The sequence below is a fragment of the Vicia villosa genome, linkage group LG1, assembly GCF_029867415.1.
Source record: "Vicia villosa cultivar HV-30 ecotype Madison, WI linkage group LG1, Vvil1.0, whole genome shotgun sequence".
NCBI lineage: Eukaryota > Viridiplantae > Streptophyta > Magnoliopsida > Fabales > Fabaceae > Vicia > Vicia villosa.
Genome location: NC_081180.1, coordinates 125,550,248 through 125,570,820, shown reverse-complemented (window position 1 = coordinate 125,570,820; position 20,573 = coordinate 125,550,248). Strand labels below are relative to the sequence as shown.

At 33.7% G+C, this 20,573-nt stretch overlaps 2 protein-coding genes across 3 annotated transcripts; both read right to left on the bottom strand.

Annotated features, from left to right (window-relative positions):
* Positions 1 to 1,027: 1,027 nt before the first annotated feature.
* LOC131616308 (protein CANDIDATE G-PROTEIN COUPLED RECEPTOR 2-like) lies at positions 1,028 to 2,776 on the bottom strand. Its single transcript, XM_058887605.1, has 6 exons — positions 2,267 to 2,776; positions 1,953 to 2,144; positions 1,706 to 1,868; positions 1,517 to 1,619; positions 1,347 to 1,428; positions 1,028 to 1,264 (listed from the first exon to the last, which is right to left on the bottom strand). The coding sequence occupies exons 1-6, from the start codon at positions 2,540 to 2,542 to the stop codon at positions 1,187 to 1,189; spliced, it is 894 nt and encodes a 297-aa protein (XP_058743588.1). The 5' UTR covers positions 2,543 to 2,776; the 3' UTR covers positions 1,028 to 1,186.
* Positions 2,777 to 10,047: 7,271 nt separating this feature from the next.
* Positions 10,048 to 14,442, bottom strand: LOC131644114 (sodium/hydrogen exchanger 2-like). 2 transcript variants are annotated; one of them, XM_058914523.1, is made up of 15 exons: positions 14,322 to 14,442; positions 13,286 to 13,635; positions 13,079 to 13,197; positions 12,725 to 12,822; positions 12,578 to 12,637; positions 12,454 to 12,500; positions 12,172 to 12,366; positions 11,995 to 12,041; positions 11,802 to 11,868; positions 11,614 to 11,714; positions 11,404 to 11,505; positions 11,141 to 11,279; positions 10,974 to 11,036; positions 10,765 to 10,848; positions 10,048 to 10,674 (listed from the first exon to the last, which is right to left on the bottom strand). In XM_058914523.1, exons 2-15 carry the CDS (start codon positions 13,457 to 13,459, stop codon positions 10,345 to 10,347), a joined length of 1,626 nt encoding a protein of 541 aa, XP_058770506.1. In that variant the 5' UTR covers positions 13,460 to 13,635; positions 14,322 to 14,442; the 3' UTR covers positions 10,048 to 10,344. The 2 variants fall into 2 exon arrangements, with proteins under 2 accessions (XP_058770506.1, XP_058770505.1); XM_058914522.1 differs by lacking the exon at positions 14,322 to 14,442 and adding an exon at positions 13,921 to 14,288.
* Between the last annotated feature and the right edge of the window lie 6,131 nt (positions 14,443 to 20,573).

The window sequence follows — 20,573 nt, the reverse complement described above, 5'->3', positions numbered from 1 at the left end:
TCGGAGCTGTAGTGGGTGTGTATGTGTCAGCCGTTGTTCTTGGAGGAGAGTGTAGGGTGTCTTTCTTTGGATTAGATTTGTATTGGGTGGGTTTGGAGTTGTGATAGATTTAATGGTTATATAACTTTGGTTTTTTGCTGATATGTTTGTGTAATAATTCTGGATGGTGTCTATTGGGCATGTATTAGCCCGGCTGATGGTTTGTAATTGGTTTTCCTACGTTAGCATCCCTTATGCTAGCTATCTTATTGGCTTAATAATAGTACTCTTTTTGCCTTCTTAAAAAAAAACAGTAAAGTTACCCATGCCATCCCCTCAATTGGTGTCTTATTTTTTATTGTGCATATAATAATGAATAATGAATTCGGTCCAGTGATATCTCAACCCTTCAAATTCAAAAGTACCAAAAATGTAGAAAGATGAACATTTAAGGGTGGGGATGTAAACTGCTCTATCTCCAGTGAAATTCACACTGGAGGGAATCCATTTTCAAACAACACCTACCAAGCTACAAATAAAAGAAAACCCATTGTCCCAAGCAATTTTCTTAACCGTGTGTTGCAGATCATTGTATGCATGATAGAATGTTCCGGAGATGCATTTCCGTCTCTGGAATTAATTCCGAAATCTCCAGAATTAATTTCAGAGATACATTTCCGAACAAAATTTTAGACAAAATAGAGATGGTAGATTCCGGAATTAATTCCAGATATACATCTCCGAACTAAATTTTAGACAAAATTGAGATAATTCACTTACGAAGTAAAGAAGTGAGTGTATTATGGACACGAGCATCTCCGGAATTGAGGGGCTGTCTGCACTAGAACCCATGGGAAGTAATCCCCAAAATTTAAGTGTCTATCCTCTTTGTCAACCAAAAGACAGTCTACCCTTACCCATTTTCTCCATATGTGGGTTAATAAATATTTTTCTCCATATGCCCTCTTACTATTTTGTGTTTCATTTGTAACCACGCATAAGATAGGACATTGTAGTCTGGTAAAAATAATCAAATTACTCAAGGAGGTGACTATCTACTAAACTTTTTCCCCAAAAAGAAAGAAAGATATACAACGCGATCTACAAACATATTTACTTATTTACAAATGTCGTTAAAAGGTATGTCCTGCAATTGATATATTGAGGACTTATTAATCTAATCTTACAGTTAAAACTTGATACCACATCAGTCCCAATCTGATTCGAAGAAACCAGCATCTTTCATTTCAGAGTAATACACATTCTCCATGTGAAAGTCTTCCTCCTGGAATCAAAAGAACAACAATCAGCCAGGCTGTCCACTACAAACAATACAGCATTTTACATAAAGTAAATCACATTGTAACCTGAAAAAAGTCTGCCAGAAATGTAATATACAGCAGTGGAAGATAAAAAGCATGGTAACACACAACAGTGACGCGATAAAACCTGCAAGAAAAAGTAAACACAAGCTTTACAAAAAGAAGCCAAACAAGAAGATTCAATACTATTGTGTCAAGCTTTAGAAGAAGCTAACCAAAATGCAAAACCAGCGCCGCTTCCAGTAAGCCCGCAAGCAAACAACGCAATTGCATTCAAGATGAACATAATAATAACATACTTGTAGAACGCCGGTCTTGCTGCAAAAGGAAGAAAAAAAATGCCATCACAGAAATAACAGCAAACAAACTTTTGTAAATTGTAACAATCCCTATAATAAACTTACCGGGTAACCTCTCCCTCCACCTAGAATGATACATAAACAATATGAACCCATAAACAACAGTAAGGACTAGCTTGTGAACAACCCATAAGTTCCATTTCACACGGGGAGTACTGTAATCGGTGTCAATGAACAACGGGACCCCAAATGCAAACAGATATATAGCCTAACAAAGAAAATATCAAACCATTCATACATAACCATCACAAGGACAATGAAAATTTCTAGTGAAAACAAAAGAATTAATTACCTTCAACAAGACATCAAAACCAACGATGATACCCGATATACCGAACGTTCGTGTCAACGCCTCTACGCCACTTGCATTATTCCCCTGAAGTAAAAACGCCAGCAAGCTCACTTCTAGAAACAGCATTCCAGAAGATGTAAACAAGGACAACAAGTTCCAAGTAAGCTCTTTCCCAGCAGAACATTCCCACACCTGAATTAGCACCAGAACAAATTTAACAATAAGAATCTACAAGTGCAGAATCGATTAAATTTTAATCACTTCCATAAAATCATTTATAAAAAAAAACTAGGTTAATGCAACAAAAATAAAACCTGAGAAAAGCCCCAGGCGAGATTAAGGATGCTGACAAGCCAAAGAGAGGCGTAATAAGAGATGATGATGTAAGAGCGGCCATTGGTGAGTTTAAGGAAGCTCTTCCTGGCTTGAAGAGCCAAATACAGAACGAAGAGGAAAGAGGAGACAATCAACACAGCATTGTGCCAGAAGCCGTGACAGTCGAAAATCCAATCGGTGAAACCCTTGGATAATACTGCAGAGGAAGAATCTGAAGGTTGGGTTGTTATTGATAGAACCGATTGGTCAACCATTTGTGCGAGAAATGTTAGGTTTTTCTGGAAATGGAAAACCCTAATCCCAAATCTATGCGGAGAATCGGAATCGAGGAAGAGAATTAGATTTAGTAACTAATTTGAGCGAAGTTGAAGATAATTAGTTGCGGAAGGGTAACAACCAGAGGAATTTGGATGATTGGTTTTGATTTGTTTTAGTTGGGTGTGCCGGAATTGATTATTCGAGGTGTTCTTAATTTTTATTTTAACGATTTTAAACGAGGTGTTCTATTTGAAAGATTTCCCACGATTGCGATCGGAGGAGTTGGAATCACTTGATGTCATAATTAACCACGATCTAGACTAAACCGGCCGTGATAAAAAAAATAAATATAACAAAATAGGTGTGGAACAAATGTTTGAGTTATGAGTGTTTAGATATAATTCTTGATATTTTATTGCTAATTATAATTAGGATTTATTTTATTTTTAAAATAAAAAATATATAAAAATATTGTCTTATGACATTTTTTTAACAAATATTTAAACCCGAGAGAGTTGGCCTAGTGGGAGGGTGCTTGAGTCTTAAGGGATTGGTCCCCTTAAGGTCCTGAGTTTGAAGGAGCCTAGAACCAACTGTAACCCTCTCGGGTGGATTAGTCGGTACGGAAGGAAGGTGCAGTGCTTGCGGGCTTTTTACTTTTTTGCAGGGCTTTTGCGGGGTGGGTTTAAACGAAGCAGACTTGTCTGTTTGCCACCCTTAATTTTTTTATAGCTTGTAATTTATAGTTGAGAGTTATAGCTTTTTATTTTCTCTTAATTTTATTTATCTTAATTGAAAAAATAAAACATATTTTCATCTCATTAAGTGTGATCTGATATTTCTATGTGTTCTGTACCTAGAACCATTTAAGAGATTTTTTTTGAATAGTTTCTCTGATTTTAATATCACGTGCGTGCTTAAACTGCAAGGTTAACCCTTCACCGTTCAAATTAGTTATAAAGGAGGTAAGAGAAGAAAAGAATCTTAGAGAACTGAGTTGTGTACCTTTATAGGTGCTAGGAAAGGGATATGGATTCTCTAACATTCTGGCGGGAACGTTAGAGTAACTTTGAGTTGCTTTCAATCGTTTGATCTCTCAAACCGTCATGATTCTTCCACATGGCTTTTCTTTACACAAAAAATTAAAATAGGAAAAAGATAGAAAACAAGAATTACATGGAGACAAAAACTTCGCAAAACCCAGAAATTCTACCCAGGACCCATAAATTCCCTAACCCTCTTCTTGCAGCCTCCGGCAGTCAACCTCTTTCCAATTCCCCACAGACATTCGTACTAACTTAGGCTTAGGCTGATGTCCCCATTAACAGAGTTATGTTTGCTTGATGGTTAATTACACTCTTCTTAACTTTTCTTATTGACATTCATATTCTTCAATTTCTAATGGGTCATTTTTTGTAGAATATTCTTTCTCTTTTCACTAATTTCCCATGATTTCTTTTTCTACTTTGATGATAGTTTATGTCTCCAGATTTTTGTAAAATCTATGTTAATAAATCCTTTCACTACCATAGAATGCAGTTGGAGAAGGATTAATTTACACCGCATGACTTTGCATCAATCATATAGAAGCTTATTGTTATACATTAGCAACACTTAATCAGTCTGTGGTGGCGGCGATAACTACAAAGAAACGGTAGTTGGGGGCGGAAAAGGATGGCGACCAGAGATGATAAGGTTGCGATTGGAGGCGGTAAGGTGATAGTGGAAGCAAGGTGAAGTTTGTGTATTTCTGAATTGTAAGGTTTCTGTCTCCATGCAATTCTTGTTTTCTATCTTTTTCCTATTTTAATTTTTTGTGTAAAGAAAAATCCACGTGAAAGAATAATGACGGTTTGAGAGATCAAATGGCTGAAAGCAACTCAAATTCACTCTAATGTTTCCGCTAGAACGTTAGAGAATCCAGATCCCTAGGAACGTGGTATTCATAATGGGTGGAAGAATGGGCCTGATTGACCTTTGCATTGGGCATTCGGTCCTTAGCAGTTGTCCCAGGCTTGCTGCACTGAAAAGTGCGGGAAGTCTTTAGGCCGGTCCGAGCAAGGTTAGGCTTTGGCATCTCGTGTTGAGCCGGAAAGTTAGAACACATCTTCAATAAATGCTTGTCTAATTATCAGGGTGTTATGTCTGACTATATCACGAACAACTCTAGATAATTATTCTATTGGTGACGTAGGCAAAACCCTTTTAGTGCTCTCGAGTGCATTTGTAATCCCAATGTGTCTAAGTCGCTGGATCACTATGGTGATGACACCTCCACGATTATGTAACGTTACCTCCTCTCTATACAATCTTGGTTACAAGTTTCTTTTAGAACTTTTTAGTTTTCTCTTTTCCATCTCTGTTGTCACTTTCGGGTTTCCTTAAGCATTGCCTTGGGTAATCCTCTTTTATTTCCAGTAGTATCATCTCTTTCCGGAGTTTCAGTGTTTGTCACTTCTTTTCCTCCAAACAGCTTACTTTGCTCAACTTAATTTTGCAGGTGCCATTTCTTCCTTGCCATTCCTTTATCATCTTATTATTTTCATGGATGGCCTAGGGGTATTCCTTTGAACATAAATGAAGATGGTGGGGCGGTTCTCTCACATCGTCTGTTTATGGAAATCATGGCATTCCTAATTATGAACCTTTGAAAGTAAATGGCCTCATTTCTAATTTGGTCGTTCTTAGTTATAGTCCTGAGACTGGAAGAGGTTCAGTTGAGATTGGAGGTAGTCTTTTCAACCCTTTTATAATGAATGAGGAAGAAACCTCCCACCCTCCAGTTTAACTAGAGGTTGTGAAACGCTTGATCTCGTCCATTCGTTATCACGAAGAAATGAAGACGATCATTGTTTCTCAAAATGAAGTAAGGGTTCATTGCTTTTCTAAAACTTTTGTAGATGTTAGCGGCATGGAGCATACAGATGAAGAGATTAAAGAAGATCTCCTTTTTAGGAATAACAGTCCTACCTCTAATCTTTGTTATCTATGGTATAATAGTTGGGACGAAATGTTTAAATGGGGAAAACCGACTTTAGTTCTGCTTTTAGATTCTAGACTCTACGCATAGGTTGATCCTGAGGTAGTGGGGATCGTCTCTGTACCGCTCTTTTCCCGTCCAATAGTGTCATCCTTTTTACTCTTATATCATTCGCTCTTCCACCATAACTGACAATCACATTATTTTTTTTTTGTGTATTAAAAATGAAATGTATGGATATTATGCTTTGGTGAAAATGAAGAAAATTAATGTGATGAAATTTTATTGTTAAAATAAGAGAGATTTGTATAAACGTTATGTGATTGATAACATCTCGTGTCTCTAAAAGAAGTTGATTTTTTTTTTCAAAACATAGTTTTAGAAAAATAGTATTACCTATGGATATTTGTAAATATCCGCATATACCTTAAACTCGCGGATTAACTGTTTAACAAATATATCTGCACGAATATGAATATTATATTTATCCAACGGAGCGGACGTGAATATCATACTATGCATCCCATAGATATCCATTTACATCCTTAGTTACAATGTAGAGTAAAAAAAAACTCAATATTAGAAAAGTAAATTGAGGGGGTAAAAATTGTTTTTTTTTTTGGTTAAATACATTTTTGCCCCCTGCCATTTGACCTCTTTCTGGTTTACCCCCTGTAAATTTTTTTTTTTGCAAATGCCCCTTTGCCATTACAAGATTCTATCATTTTGAACCTTCACCAGATCTGGCACATGCCAAGTGCCTATGTGTCCAGCTGAGTGGCATTTTTTTTTTATTTTTCATTTATTTTTAATGCCACATAGTTTTAATGACATGCCACATATGCATCTGAGAATTATAAGTTCCTTTCATCTTCAACCTTGCACTTCGTCTTCTTCAACCCAGCTGTGAAAATTAGGGCACGCAAATTGACTCTACAAGGAGCTCGTCAGTTGGCAATTCAATCGGTAGATCAATACCCAGATGTGGATGCAACGAATCAATGAAGATGTTTGTCTCAAACACACACGAAAACCCTCGGAGGAAGTTTTGGAGATGCAAGAACCGTGGAAAGGTGATTTCTGTTCTATTTCTTCATTCTAAATAGACTATAGTATCAATTCTGATCCATGTGAAATGTGTATTTGGGTCTGTAGAGTGATGCAGCATGCGATTTGTTTCTTTGGGATGATGAAGTCGTGGAACACATCATGAGAGATGGGAAGAAAGAAGTTTTCAGAGGTGGAGAGTTGGTTATCAAAAACAGTGAATTCACACTTGATCAAATGAAAGCTTTTGGATTACAGTTTGGGAAAGATTTTGGAAAGGAGTTTTCCAAAGAATTTGGCCTAGATGCATCTTCGAAGAAGGTTGAAAAGTTGAAGAAGTTGCTGAATGAGGAAAGGAAAAAAAACTGCAGGTTGATGGTGGCCTTGGTAGCATCTTGGATGTTGTTGTTTGTTGTATACAAGATGTGTTAAATGTTGTCTACTTTTTTTGCAATGTAATGGTGTAATGGCCTTGGTGTAATAGAATGGATTTTGTTTGAAAATGTTGTGTACTTCTGTTTCTTTAACATGTAACTTTTCAGTTGAATGTTGTTATGATTTTGGTGTTTCTAAACCATATCTTATAGCATGTTAAATTCATAATCATCACTTCATAATATAAAAAGCACCATAAGTGCATATGTCATAACAGAAAACACATGATTGTTACATAAGCACCATAATTGTTACATATCCAAAACACAACCAAATACATAATCAAAAAAGCACAAAGTATTGTTCATCTGTTATAAACTGATCCAAAACATAAACTTAACATAGACAATACACAACCAAACAAAGTTCCTATTTTTTAGAGATATCACTCCAAGACTTCATAGCCCTTATACAAGTCCCTAGCTTTGGGTCTGAGCCAACTTCAATATGCTCCTGAGTTAATGTACCCTGTTCATCCTCTTGGATGACAAGAGGGTTATCACTACTTCCAGGTCCCTGTTGAGTCAAAGTTTTCAGCACCCTCAGTCTGTTACTTGTTCTCTTTTGTCCAGCAAGAATCAATTTTTTCTTGACCTTGAGCTTCTTCACCACCTTTGGGGCAGCAGTAGTGATTATTTGTGGACCTTGGACTTCATTTGGCATGTCATCTTTCTCGACCACAGGACCTTCTTCCTCCATTTGATCAGCCATTTGATCAGCATCATTGTTGACTACAGGTTCTGTAACAGGGTCTGCAACTTCTTCATCAACAGGGTCTGCAACCTCTTCATCAACAGGGTCTGCAACTTCTTCACCAGCATCATTTTTGACTGCAGGTTTCTTCCTAGGAGCCTTCCTCTGAAAATGAAAACAGGTTAATAACAGGATTATTTCAAAAAAAATTACAACCAAAAATTCAAATGGAATGGTACCTTTCTTTTCAAGGCAGCAGGATTTTGACTTGCAGCCTTACACTTTCTTGAGTTATGACCAATTTTGTCACACTTTGTACACCTATATGTTACTCCAACCCTCCTCATTCTTGTACCTCCTTCACCAAGCTCCCTGAATCGAAGCTTCTTAGGCCTACCAGGTCCTTTCTTATACAATGGAGGAAGTAAGTCATCTGCTTCAACTTGTGGCCACATATCCATCCCATTAATGTGGCTAATTGCAACACTATATGTCTCTCAATATTTCTCCCTAGAATACCAATTATCCACATAGTCTTCAGGTTTAAATTGCCTATAGGCCAATGCTGCACAAGCATGCCTGCAAGGAATACCTACTAAATCCCAAAACCTACAAGAACATGTTCTTTTACCCACATCAACAACAAATTGTTGACCATTGTAGGCATGCTTCACCTCCCATTGGTCATTCATACACCAATTTGGATTCCACTGTCCACTCATAAATACCTCCTTATCTAGTCTCTTCCTAGGAATAGGCATAATCCTATGTGCCCACTTTTCTAGCTTAGTAACAGTAGATGCAGTCCTATTCATTAGATAGCTCATAATCCATTCACACATAGTTAAAATTGGCTTATCTCTAGCACATAGTATTGTGGCATTAAAGGATTCAGAAATGTTATTCATTAACACATCACATTTAGGGTAAATGTTAAAGGCATGCTTACACCATGTCTTTGTAGGCACCTTCATCAGCCATTCATAAGCTTTTGGATCAACTTTCTTTAGCTCAGCCATCTTCTCTTCCCAAGCCTGATAATAGGTTGCTTTAGCTGTAGGCACACCTCTTATACCTGTAGGACTTCCCACCAACTTCAATTCGATTGGGGCAAATATTGGGCTTTTCTGCATCAACACAGTCAAACCCATCATCCACTGCAGTTGTTCTCTCATCTTCTGAGTCATCAAACCTAACATGTGCTGCTTCATCTTCACTTTCAGCATCACTAGAATCCCTACCCAGACCCATCTCAACACACTTAGGCTCTACAACATGGACTCCTATGTCTCTCACGTTATGTTCCACAAATATGTGTGCTTCAGTGTTGTGACCTACAACAAATATAGCAACATTCATTGCTCCATCATCACTCTTAAGTTCAACAAAGTGTTCATCTATACCTTCAAGTTTGGACCAAACCCTAAATTCATCTCTCTTATATCCCCATTCGATTACCATTTCAGACACTTCTTCTATACCCCAATGTTCTATATCTTGATTCAACCCCACCCTTGTAAGACACAGTATTCTCCTTAACAAACTCCCCACTATGATGAATAACAACATTGAATTTACCCAGAATCTGTAACGAGCCATCTAACATTAACGCAAATTCCTAAACCTAAAGAACGAAATACGAAAGGATAAAGGGGAAAAAACCACATACCTTCGGATGCAGATCCATTTCGAGACTAGGGATGACCGTCGCTTCAGTTGCTATCTCCTACTGGGTACGAAATACTTCAGTTTTGCGTGAACGAACCACTTAGCAAACTTGAGCAACTCCAGTGGTGATTTATCGTCTAGGTCAAATTGGAAGGACCAAAATGAAGAACTTTTGGGTAAAACTTATAATTCTCAGATGCATATGTGGCATGTCATTAAACCTATGTGGCATTAAAAATAAATGAAAAATAAAAAAAATGCCACTCAGCTGGACACATAGGCACTTGGCATGTGCCAGATCTGGTGAAGGTCCAAAATGATAGAATCTTGTAATGGCAAGGGGGCATTTGCAAAAAAAAATTTTACAGGGGGGTAAACCAGAAAGAGGTCAAATGGCAGGGGGCAAAAATGTATTTAACCCTTTTTTTTTTTTATTATTATTGTAAGGATGTCGGGTGCTAGGAAAAATTCTTGCCATTGGAGCACATCAATCATAAGAAGGTTTGCAAATTCATCAATCCAGTTTTCCTTTTATCAAAAGTAATAATCTAATCATCCATAACCAATTAGCATATATTTATATATTGATAATTGGTGATTTATATCATAAAAATAAAATATTGGCGATAAGAGATGAATTGTAAGGAGACATAGATTCAACTCAATCCATTAATAAAATAACAAAAAAATGCGAGATGTTTATTTGGTTCATTGCAGACAAGCTGCACACACAAAAAAACCAACACATACACAAACACGTAGTGGCTCATAGAATCTAAAAGTATTGTAGTTTACAAAAGAGACAGAGATGGCTTGTGGTACAAGGCCTATCCGTACTAGCTACTCGAACAACTTAACAAAACTTCACTACCATGTTTTTATGCATACATACATTATACACACATTGCTTGACTTTCCACAAATCATAAATAGTATACAACACATTTCACATCAGCTAGTTGAGCCATTGAATATTTACCAATGACTATTACCATTGCGTTCGCTAGGTGAGCCGGGTTCTACGGGAACAAAACCCCTGCCACCGAAAACGGGACGCATGAATGAATCATCAAACTTTCGCCATAGTCGATGAACAGTGTGAGTTGGAGTGGCTAGTAAGGCGCGGAGGCTGTTTGGACGGTGAATTTCATGGCCTTCAAGATCAGCTTCAGAGTCTCGGGCGTTTCCTAGAAGTGGGACAATGAATGATTTTGGAGTAGATGTTTCTGTGGTTGTCATGCTGGTTGTGACTTTAGAATGAGGTAGTAGAAGCCTTATGAGTGGCTTGGTCAGCAAACCGAATACCTGATAAATTCGTAATTAAGTTGTGTTAGTTTCACCTGTATACAATTTTTCACAAGAGGAAAAATGTCAAACTATAAACTGATGGTTTACCACTGTGCTGAAAAGGACAACTGTGATGGTGCTGGTGATCATGATTGCATTGCTGCGCAGTTGAGTGTGCCCCGACATTGTAAACTGCATTCAATAATTAGTATAAGTTTTTATGCATGAATTATCACTATGTATGTCTTGGCTGAAACAGCGGCGAATTATTCATTATTCAAGAAACCAAAACTCCTAATCGGGAGCGTTGCTCATACCTGATTGTACGCGAGCGCCATTGAAACAGCGCCTCTCATAAGACCGGCCCACCAAATGATCACCTAAAATGAGCGGAAAAAAAAGAAGAGAAACATGTCATCATAATAACTTGGTATTGAAGTGCACGAAATTCAGAAAGGGATACTCGATAGAAATTTGGCCATACTTGTTGTCTGAAGGAGATCTTCTGATATTGTGATTTTTTAGTCAAGTTGGATAAGTAGGATAAGGGGAAAACAAACGCTGCTCTTCCAAGGAGTATTAAACCCAACAATACTGAACTTGTTGCTATAGATGTTCCAGGACTGCAGAAGAAACCAAGTGCGGCAGATGAAATGATGAATGACATTAAAAAAAACCGCTCGGTAAAAAGGGTGCCTCAATGACTAATCACCAGTCAAATAGAGAACATAGGATGATAGAACGTACCTATCACTAACAAACTTCCATTTTTCAATGTCCAGGGCATCCATACCAACATAAAGGAAGATAAAGATCTCGGCAACAAATGACAAGGTAGCAAAAGAATGCCTGTGGAGAGTTAGACGAAAAAAGATATGTTTAGATATATAACAGATATGTCTATATAGAGACTCAGACAGTGAACATATCTTGACGAAATCTGTTTAGAAGACATACTTGGTAGTGACTCTTGAGCTCTCAGTCACATTATGCCAAGTATAATGAGACATGACAATACCGCAAAAGAATACGGTGAGAATGCCACTCAGATAGAATAACTGCACAGGATGTAGATAAGTCAGTATCAAGCTAGTGAGAAATGCCGGAAGCATCCAGAAACATTACCGAAGTTCTATAAAACCTACCTCAGCCAGCATATAGGAGAGGTATGCCATAAGCATCATAAGAGCAACCTCACGATCTGTAGAGTGCCTGGAATTAAGAAGAAAATTGTTTAAACTTCAGAAAAAAAATTGTTTCAAATAATCATGTTCCGTCATAGCACTCAATATGGAAATACAGAGAGACACGGGTTATTATAAGATCCGTTGAAGATACCTGCCAATGTAGAGCTTTTTAATAACGTAAGCACTGAGCAGACCTGTCTGCAAGGGGATAGAAATAAATTAGACCAAAACACAAGTCATATCAATGTGTATGTGCATGCTCACTTTTGATTTATATCTCGTATGTGTAACGCGTGCATGAGAAAGCTAGACAGAGAAAGACATTTACCAAAACGCCGAGGAGAGTGCTTGCTATAAACAAATAGAAGAAGTTGCCCAAGAAGTGCAATGCAATTGAAGGATTGAGTTGGTTGAGATCAAAGCTTTGGATTGCATTGAAAAGCACCACTGAGGTAGCATCATTCACAACACCTTCCCCAAATACAAGACTATACAACAAAGGTGTCTCGTCTTGATTTAGCACCTGCATCATCATTTATAAGGTCAGTAATTATCCGCCGTGCATTAGTTGCTGGAAGAATGCAAAAAAAAAACTACATCATTTTCAAACCTGCAATGTGCAAACAGAATCTGTCGCGGCAAATATTGCTCCAATTGCTAGAAATCATCACAAATTAGTAAGTCACAAACCGAATGAAAAGCTGACAACTAGATAAGATTGACTAGTATAATACCTAGGTAATCGCCCAATTCCAGTGGCCCAATATCCATCCTCTTAAAAGCTTGGGTAGCACCTGAAATAGTGCCTCATGTTTAGATAACAACCTTACTATGCCAAATCTTATATAAACCTAATTTATAAATCTAGAGGTAAAGCATACCCAAAGTTATGACGCAGCAGGATATTAGTGTACCAATAGCACCAAACGACGTGATAGTCATGAAGTTGACGAAGAACTGCTTCTTTTTCACCTGAAACCTGAAATATATCATAGAGAACAAATTCGTTAAAATAAACAAATAATTGCATAAATTCATTTTTTTTTTGTTAAAAATATCCAAAAAGAAGTGCATTATTCTTGAATATGCTATAGTTTTTATATCATCATATTGGTATGACAGTGGACAGATCATCATTTTGTCATCAGTTTAAGATCTGTAAAGAGCTTAGACTAAACTAAACTAAACATTGATTCCATAGTAAGCAATAAGATGGTGCAAAATAACAGACTTACCCGGCATTGAATATTATAGGCGGCAGAAGGTATATAAAGAAAAGATCTTCACTGAAAACAAGAATATGCGAGCTTTTTCCACCACTTAGCAGCAAAATGAATACACCAGTGCAAATACCCTGAAAAAAAAATCCAAATTCAATTTAGTCATCATGCAATAGAAGTAGATGTAGACACTAAGCAATAACAGCCAAATACAAGACTTACAATCAAAAGGGCAGTGATGGATTCATTCATCCACCGATTCTCCTCGAGAAGATGGCCAAGAACAATACAAGCACATAAAAGTGCCACAAACAAGTTCATGGAAACCACGGAGGCATGATCAGAAGTAGATAAATTTTGTAACTTTGAAGCAATAAGAGCAAGTTCAATAGCCATGTTGTCTTCCACTCTCCAAAAATAAACAAAATTTTCAAAACAAGATTTAACAGAAATTCAGATTATTGTTGAGTAGCCAAATTTCAAAGTCCAGTGGTAGTAATAATAATGATCCAAACTTAAGTTTCTGAGCTGTCCATATTAAGAACCTTCTGATCTCATCAACAAAGGAATCTCTGCAATCATAGCAACAATTATGCATATAAGTATCTACTGAAAGTATATTCCCAATTCCAAAAAACACAACAAAAATAAAATAAAAAAATAATAATTAGGAAAAGTGAAATTAACCCCCAAATGAAATCATATTTTTTCCTTAAAGTATGTTAGATATAAATTAAAAACAGTCAAAGTTCTATAAACAAAGAAATTTAAGATCCAACCCTGCTACAGAAAACCCTTAAATCTATGATAAAGGTTGTAATTGGTTGAATATAGAAGAATTAGAGGTAAATGCTCACCAAAGTGGTTGATAGCAGCATTAAGAAGAATCAGTGAATTTAATTTGAAAATGAGAAGGTGGGGAGCGTTTGAAGAATTCGAACAGAGAAATGTAAGAATCAATCTCTTGTTCGAATTCTGCGAGAAATTGGATCAGTTTAGAGGATGTTTGAAAAGGTTGGATCAAGGTGAGGAATTATGAAGCAGGGTTCAATGAAGCTGGAAAAGAAGAGCAGAAAAAGACAAAACAATGATGAGAAGAAGGAAAATGAAGGTGAAGGTGAAAGGAGCTAGCTGGAGAAAATTGAGAGAGAAAGAGAGAGAGATCGAAAAGAGAAGGGTCTGGAAATGGTTGAGAGAGAAGCGTGTGGACAAGAGAGAGAGAATAATAAGAATAATATATGAAAAGAGTTATACTAACCTACGACGCGTTTGTGTTAAGCGGAATGTGTTCTTGACTTGCCGTGGAACATTTTGCTAACTACTAGCGATCAACACTAATAATGTTGTTGTCTGTCAGATGTTGTATAAGGTCTTAAACGTGGTTGGATTAACACTACTTTTTATTATATAATATATGTGTGAGATTCATTTACTTCATCTCCAAGTTTAAAAGAATTTTATCGAATCTCAACCGTTAATACCACTCGATTAAACAGTTATATTAATAATTTATTTTTTTAAAAAAAATAATAAGATAAATTTTCTTTTTATTTAATATGACTGTTTGATTAATTCTTTTAACGAATTAGATTTGATATAATTTGATATTTATGGATGATGATCCTGTGTAAATATAAATAAATTAAGATACATTGACTTGACAACTCTTTGCAAAAATTAAATTAATTTAACAGCTGAATTATTTAAATTATTAAGCTAATTATGTATATAAAAATTAGAAGCATTTTAAAAAACAGTTATATATTCTAATGATTGATGTTTATATATTTTATTCTAATGATTGATATTTATATATTTTCAAATAATTTATTATACGTTAAAATAAATTGTAATGATAGAATATCAAATAATTTTGAATTTTATAGATTTAATTTATTTGATAAAATTAATATCTCTCATTTTAATGATGGGTTGATTTGATTCATCATTTACAAATATTTAATGATCTGAATCTGATTGATCTAATTCATCATTTACAAATATTTTAATGATATGATTGATTTGATTTATCATTTACAAATAGTTATTGAAGTATGTAAATTCCTTAAATTTAATATTTAATGTCAACGAATAGTACATTAATTTAATAGAATAATAAAGTATTTAACTAATTTATTTGGCTATTAATTTTTTTCTTGATAAATTTAATAGTTGATATTTAATCTCACATCTATATATATATATATATATATATATATATATATATATATATATATACATATATGAGAATTAGAGGAAAAAATAATAACTGTTTGATTAAAATAAAAAATTGAAATTTAATATTTCGTTTAAATGATTCATGTGATTCTTTTTTTTCTCAACTGTTTTTTTGTTAAAAAAAGAGATCACATAACGAGATATTAAATCCCAACCATTTATTTTAATCAAATAGTTGTTATTTCTCTCTTTCAGCCTCATATAAGATTATCCTTCACTAAATACGCTCTCTATTATATATAGGGTGGCAAAGCGGACGGTCAATCCCATTTAAATCTATCTTACTTAATGTTCTGGACTGAGCCAAGATTCGACCCAATCTACTTTCGGCCCACTTGACCTTGGGGGTCCAAACGATCCCATGGCTCATAAAGGGCAGCCGACGCCCGCGAGCTATCTGGTGCCCGACACAAGTGCTCCCCGCGAGCACCCTCTCTGCCGAGGACCCTACTCCTCGTAAGGCTCCTTCATATCCAACCCCCCGAATAATGCGGAGTCCACGCGGTCCCTAAAAGACCGCGTCTCCCTTAAACTTCGGAGTGGCTGACCAGGACGGAGAGCACTCACGCATCTCCGATATTTCCGCCTAGTAAACCTGGCAGTCTCCTAGTTGGGCCTAGAAATCCAGCCTAGTAGCGAGATCATGGCCCAACGCTGGGGGCTATAAATACCCTCTTTCACTAGAGGATCAGGTATTCAATCTCTTTTAACCTTTATTGAATATTTATTTTTACATTTTCAACAATTTTTTTTTATTTCATGAAAAAATAAAATTTTAAAATAAACTTTTTTATTTTCAAAAAACCTTTATTTTGGGAAAAAATTGATTTTTTTAATAGTTGAAAAAAATTAATTTTCTTATTTTTGAAAAAGACCAACTTTTTTGTTTTAAAAAAATTTATTTCTATTTTTTTTTAAAAAGTTGATTGATTTTATATTTTTGAAAATAAATAAATAAAATTAGATTTTTTAGAAAAATAAATGTAATTTTTTAATTTTAAAAAATAATTATTTTTAAAACAAAAAATTTAGAAAAAATTTCTAATTAATTCTAGAAAATATTAATTTTTAATGTTTTTTAAAGTTTCATAATTTTAAAAGAATAAAAATATTTAGAGACTTAAAAGTTAAGGGAAAGAAATATTTATTTAATAGGAGATCTGAAAAAATAGATGACCTAAACCTTAATTATTGCGACCCTCTCATATAGATCATCCTAGCTATATAGATCAAAAAAAAATTATATGGTAGTTAAATAAATTAGAAATTTTTTAGAGTTAAACAAATTTTTTATCATTTCCCTGCTGATAAACGCATTTTCTATCATTAAGTGCTATATAGATCATCCTAGCTAAGCAAAAAAAGTTGAAATGATAAATTTTGTTTACCACCAATTCTTTAATTAGGATGGAGTCTAGTCTACAAAAGTTTAGGGGATTTGGTTCTTCAAAATTTTTAGACTAGGATTGAATATAGTAAAGTACATGTCTCTCAAAATTCCAAAAATTTTAATTTAACTCTAAAAAATATATATAAAAAAAGTTTAGATACAATTTTTTAGATATAATTTTTAATTTTTTTAATAAATATAAAATAACTGTAATTAAATAGTATTTAAAAAGGGAAAAGAAAATATTATATATATATATATATATATATATATATATATATATATATATATATATATATATATATATATATATACTATTCCGAGCTGATTTGTAAGTAAAAATTCTTTTTTTAGATTCATTGAATAATGAATGTATCTAGTTTACATAAAAGATAAGATACATTCATTATTCAATGAACCATAAAAGAGAATTTTTACTTATAAATTAGGCCAGATCAATTCTTTAATCAGGATCGAGTCTACAAAAATTTAGGTGATTTGGTCGTTCAAAACTTTTATAGACTAGGATTGAATATAGTATAAAGTACATGTCTCTCAAAATTCAAAGAAGTCTAATTTAACTATCGAAAAAAATATGGAGAAAATTCGAATACAATTTGTTAGATGTGATTTTTTTAAAAAATAAATATATAAAAATTGTAATTAAATATTGTTTAAAGAATGAAAATAAAAAATAAAAAAAAGTACAATTAAAAAATACACTTGTACATGTCTCTCAAAATTCAAAGAAGTCTAATTTAACTATCGAAAAAATATGGAGGAAATTTAAATACAATTTGTTAGATATGATTTTTTTTTTAAAAAATAAATATATAAAAATTATAATTAAATATTGTTTAAGGAGTGAAAATAAAAAAATAATAAAAAGTACAATTAAAAAATACACTTGTTATTTTTATTAAAAAATAGTAAAAAGCACAATTAAAAAATTGTATCTAAGAGAATTTCTTTTTTCTAAATTTAATTTACTTGAAAAATAATTAGGTCCAATAAATTATGCTATTATACTTTAAAATATGCTATTTTTTTTACTCTTTCAAAATATATTTATATTATACTCTTCTAAAATAAACGTATGCATCTATTTATTTTCATTATAGCTAATAATTTAAATTATCATTTAAAGTTATATTTTATTCTCATGATTTTAGAATATAAATTCAAATTTATTTAGCATTTGTGTGTGAATTTAAGATATGGATGGATCACTAGAATATATGATGTAACTTTTTACGCCATTCGCCCTAAAGTTTTGAACTGATGTTTTGATCTCCTTACCTATTTGACTACTTCTACTTCTTTTAGTGAGATAGTGTAACCGAAAAGGAATTTTGATCTAAGTGCCTGTTTGGTTTGGCGTTTCAGCAACCAAACGCGCGTCTACCAGCCCTCCTGCCGTGATTTCAAGAAGCTCCAAAAGGTAGCTTCTGCGTCAACGTGAAAATCCAACGTGCTTTTGGCTTTTGTAACGTGTATCCAAACAGGCTATAAGTAGTGTAAAGTGTACATAGAGATGAAAAGTAGGCAAATTAATTCAATAAAAAATAGGAAAATTAATTCAATGTTCATTGAAAAGTGAATCCCTATTTAGAGGCTTATTTGACACATCATAATGAGTAATGACATATTTAATTTGTTTGCGTCTAATAGAGTCTCAAACATGATTTCTTCTTTTTTTTTTCTTTAAATTGTAGAAACATGATTTCTTCTTGTAAAGAGGTCAACCATCTAAAAGAAGAGAAAAACTATAATTTAGTTCAATAAATTTTATTTTATTTTTTTTAGAATTAATTAGTTCAATAAATTATATTGGCATTACTTATTAAAATATAATAGTATTATTTATTTTTTAAAGATAAATTTGTATTACACACATCAATATTTTTAAATATTAGTAATTAATAAATGTATTAATTTTCAGACATGACATTAAAAATAATTCATTATGATGTGTCATGTTGTTATGCTAAGATGAGCACATTTTATGTGTCGCTATGAAATAATATACATCAATTTTTTTAATTATTTATTTAATTAAATTGTTTAGGTTCATCTTATTACATTATCAATCTATAAAAATCGGTTGAGATACAAGCTTAGATTAAAAACCACACATTACATAAAAAAAAAAAAAAGTTGATCATTTTATAAATAAGATAATTTCTATATTTAATGTTTTAAAATTTCAAATAAATATATAGTTATTCTTACATTAATGTGAATGTTATATTCTGATTCATCGGGATTCTAGATTTTTTTGACGTTAAATTTTATATAATTTTTTTATTGATACCAAATTGATATTAGAAAAAGCAATATTCATTTGTTGCACATTTGTAATTTATTAACAGCTTGTAGATATTTAAATTAATAATAGATTTAAATGAACTTTTATTTGAAAAAGACCTACATACACGTGAAGACAACCGTTATAGCGGGACATAACATGACGCTTCCAGCATTTAGTCAAGAAAGAAGAACATGGCTATCAAAACCTAACAGATCTCACTCAAATAATCTAGGTATTAATGTACTTATACAATGCAAAAGTTCTTCTCTTTTTGTCCTATTTCTGGCAAAAAGACACGTGATTAACGTCTCAACGGAAATCTTATGAATCTGGAAATGGGGTATACGTGCCACTGCCAGCACTACACACCCTGAGAAATATCCTCTATATATCCACGGGGAACCCATCTCAAAGTGCTTAAAAGTTGAAATTGTAGAGCTTATATTATGTTATATATATATGTGAATTTCTAGTATAAATTGATTATTTATAAAATATAAAATAATTAAAAAAATGTTTAAAATAACAACTTTGATTGATAAAGGCCATGATAAACTACTTTGGTTGGTGTGGAAGATCGTAGAATTGTCAAAGCAAATTAAGGTAGTGTATATTAGTACACTTCATGTAGTGACCATAAAACTCCAAAACATTATTTTAACTTTTTTTATTCTTTAAATTGTAATGTTTCTCATTTTTTAACAAAATCACTTCAGAACTGACATATTCCATTGTTGTCATAAAATTGGTCTGAATTTTAATCTTGAATTTTAATCTTAGTATTATGTTTGAATTCAAATCTTCGAATTTACTTTATGACAGTGTTTTTCACTCTTTGACAAAAAGATAAATGAAATTTGATATCATGGTATAAATCAATCTCATAGTAAATCATACACATTTTTCATTCAATAATAAGATTAAAAATAATAAGTCACTATTGTGTATATATAAATAACAAAATGTCAAATGCAAGATGTCACCATGTCATAATCAACCCAAGTACAAACCATAATACAAAATTATCAAAATTAGGGTTGTATTTGGGTCGGTTTTCCCGAGATCCACCTGGGAACCGGACCAATGGACCGAAATGCTACTCGGTCTGGGAATGAATAATTGTTTTGTCCAATATCCAACAACAGAACCACACCAAGTATCCAATTCCATCCAAATTCTAGTCGACAACAACAAACACAAATTCGGTCCGGTTCAAACCAAGTATTCGAAAATATCGGTCTGATTTCGGTCCCAAAAAAATCCCATCACTATTTTTGTCCGGTCTCAATTTACCAGGCTACTATTTTGGTCCATTTTTCGGGAGAGTAAATACTTGGACCTGCCGGACCGAAAACAACCCTAATCAAAATATAAAAATAAAATATCACTACTGAATACATCAGACACCTTTGTTCGTCATATGTCGCTGGTACTACAACACATTATGTGTCTCTACTAAGATGGCATGTCGAGTGGCCATCTGATGGGCACCCTCCAAAAACTCGCCCCTAGCCATGGCCTATATCCCAATAGCCATAATGCAGTGACATAATGGTAACACATCAACGACA

What these genes read in the sequence shown, in the direction of transcription:
- LOC131616308 (XM_058887605.1), bottom strand. Translation starts at nt 2,542, where the DNA reads ATGGTTGACCAATCGGTTCTATCAATAACAACCCAACCTTCAGATTCT. An exon ending in TCGCCTGGGGCTTTTCTCAG is followed by an intron (nt 2,145 to 2,266) that starts GTTTTATTTTTG and finishes GTGCTAATTCAG; the next exon opens with GTGTGGGAATGTTCTGCTGG. An exon ending in GTGGAGGGAGAGGTTACCCG is followed by an intron (nt 1,620 to 1,705) that starts GTAAGTTTATTA and finishes TTCCTTTTGCAG; the next exon opens with CAAGACCGGCGTTCTACAAG.
- LOC131644114 (XM_058914523.1), bottom strand. Translation starts at nt 13,459, where the DNA reads ATGGCTATTGAACTTGCTCTTATTGCTTCAAAGTTACAAAATTTATCT. An exon ending in GCACTCTCCTCGGCGTTTTG is followed by an intron (nt 12,042 to 12,171) that starts GTAAATGTCTTT and finishes ATCCCCTTGCAG; the next exon opens with ACAGGTCTGCTCAGTGCTTA. An exon ending in TGGCGCTCGCGTACAATCAG is followed by an intron (nt 10,849 to 10,973) that starts GTATGAGCAACG and finishes TATTGAATGCAG; the next exon opens with TTTACAATGTCGGGGCACAC.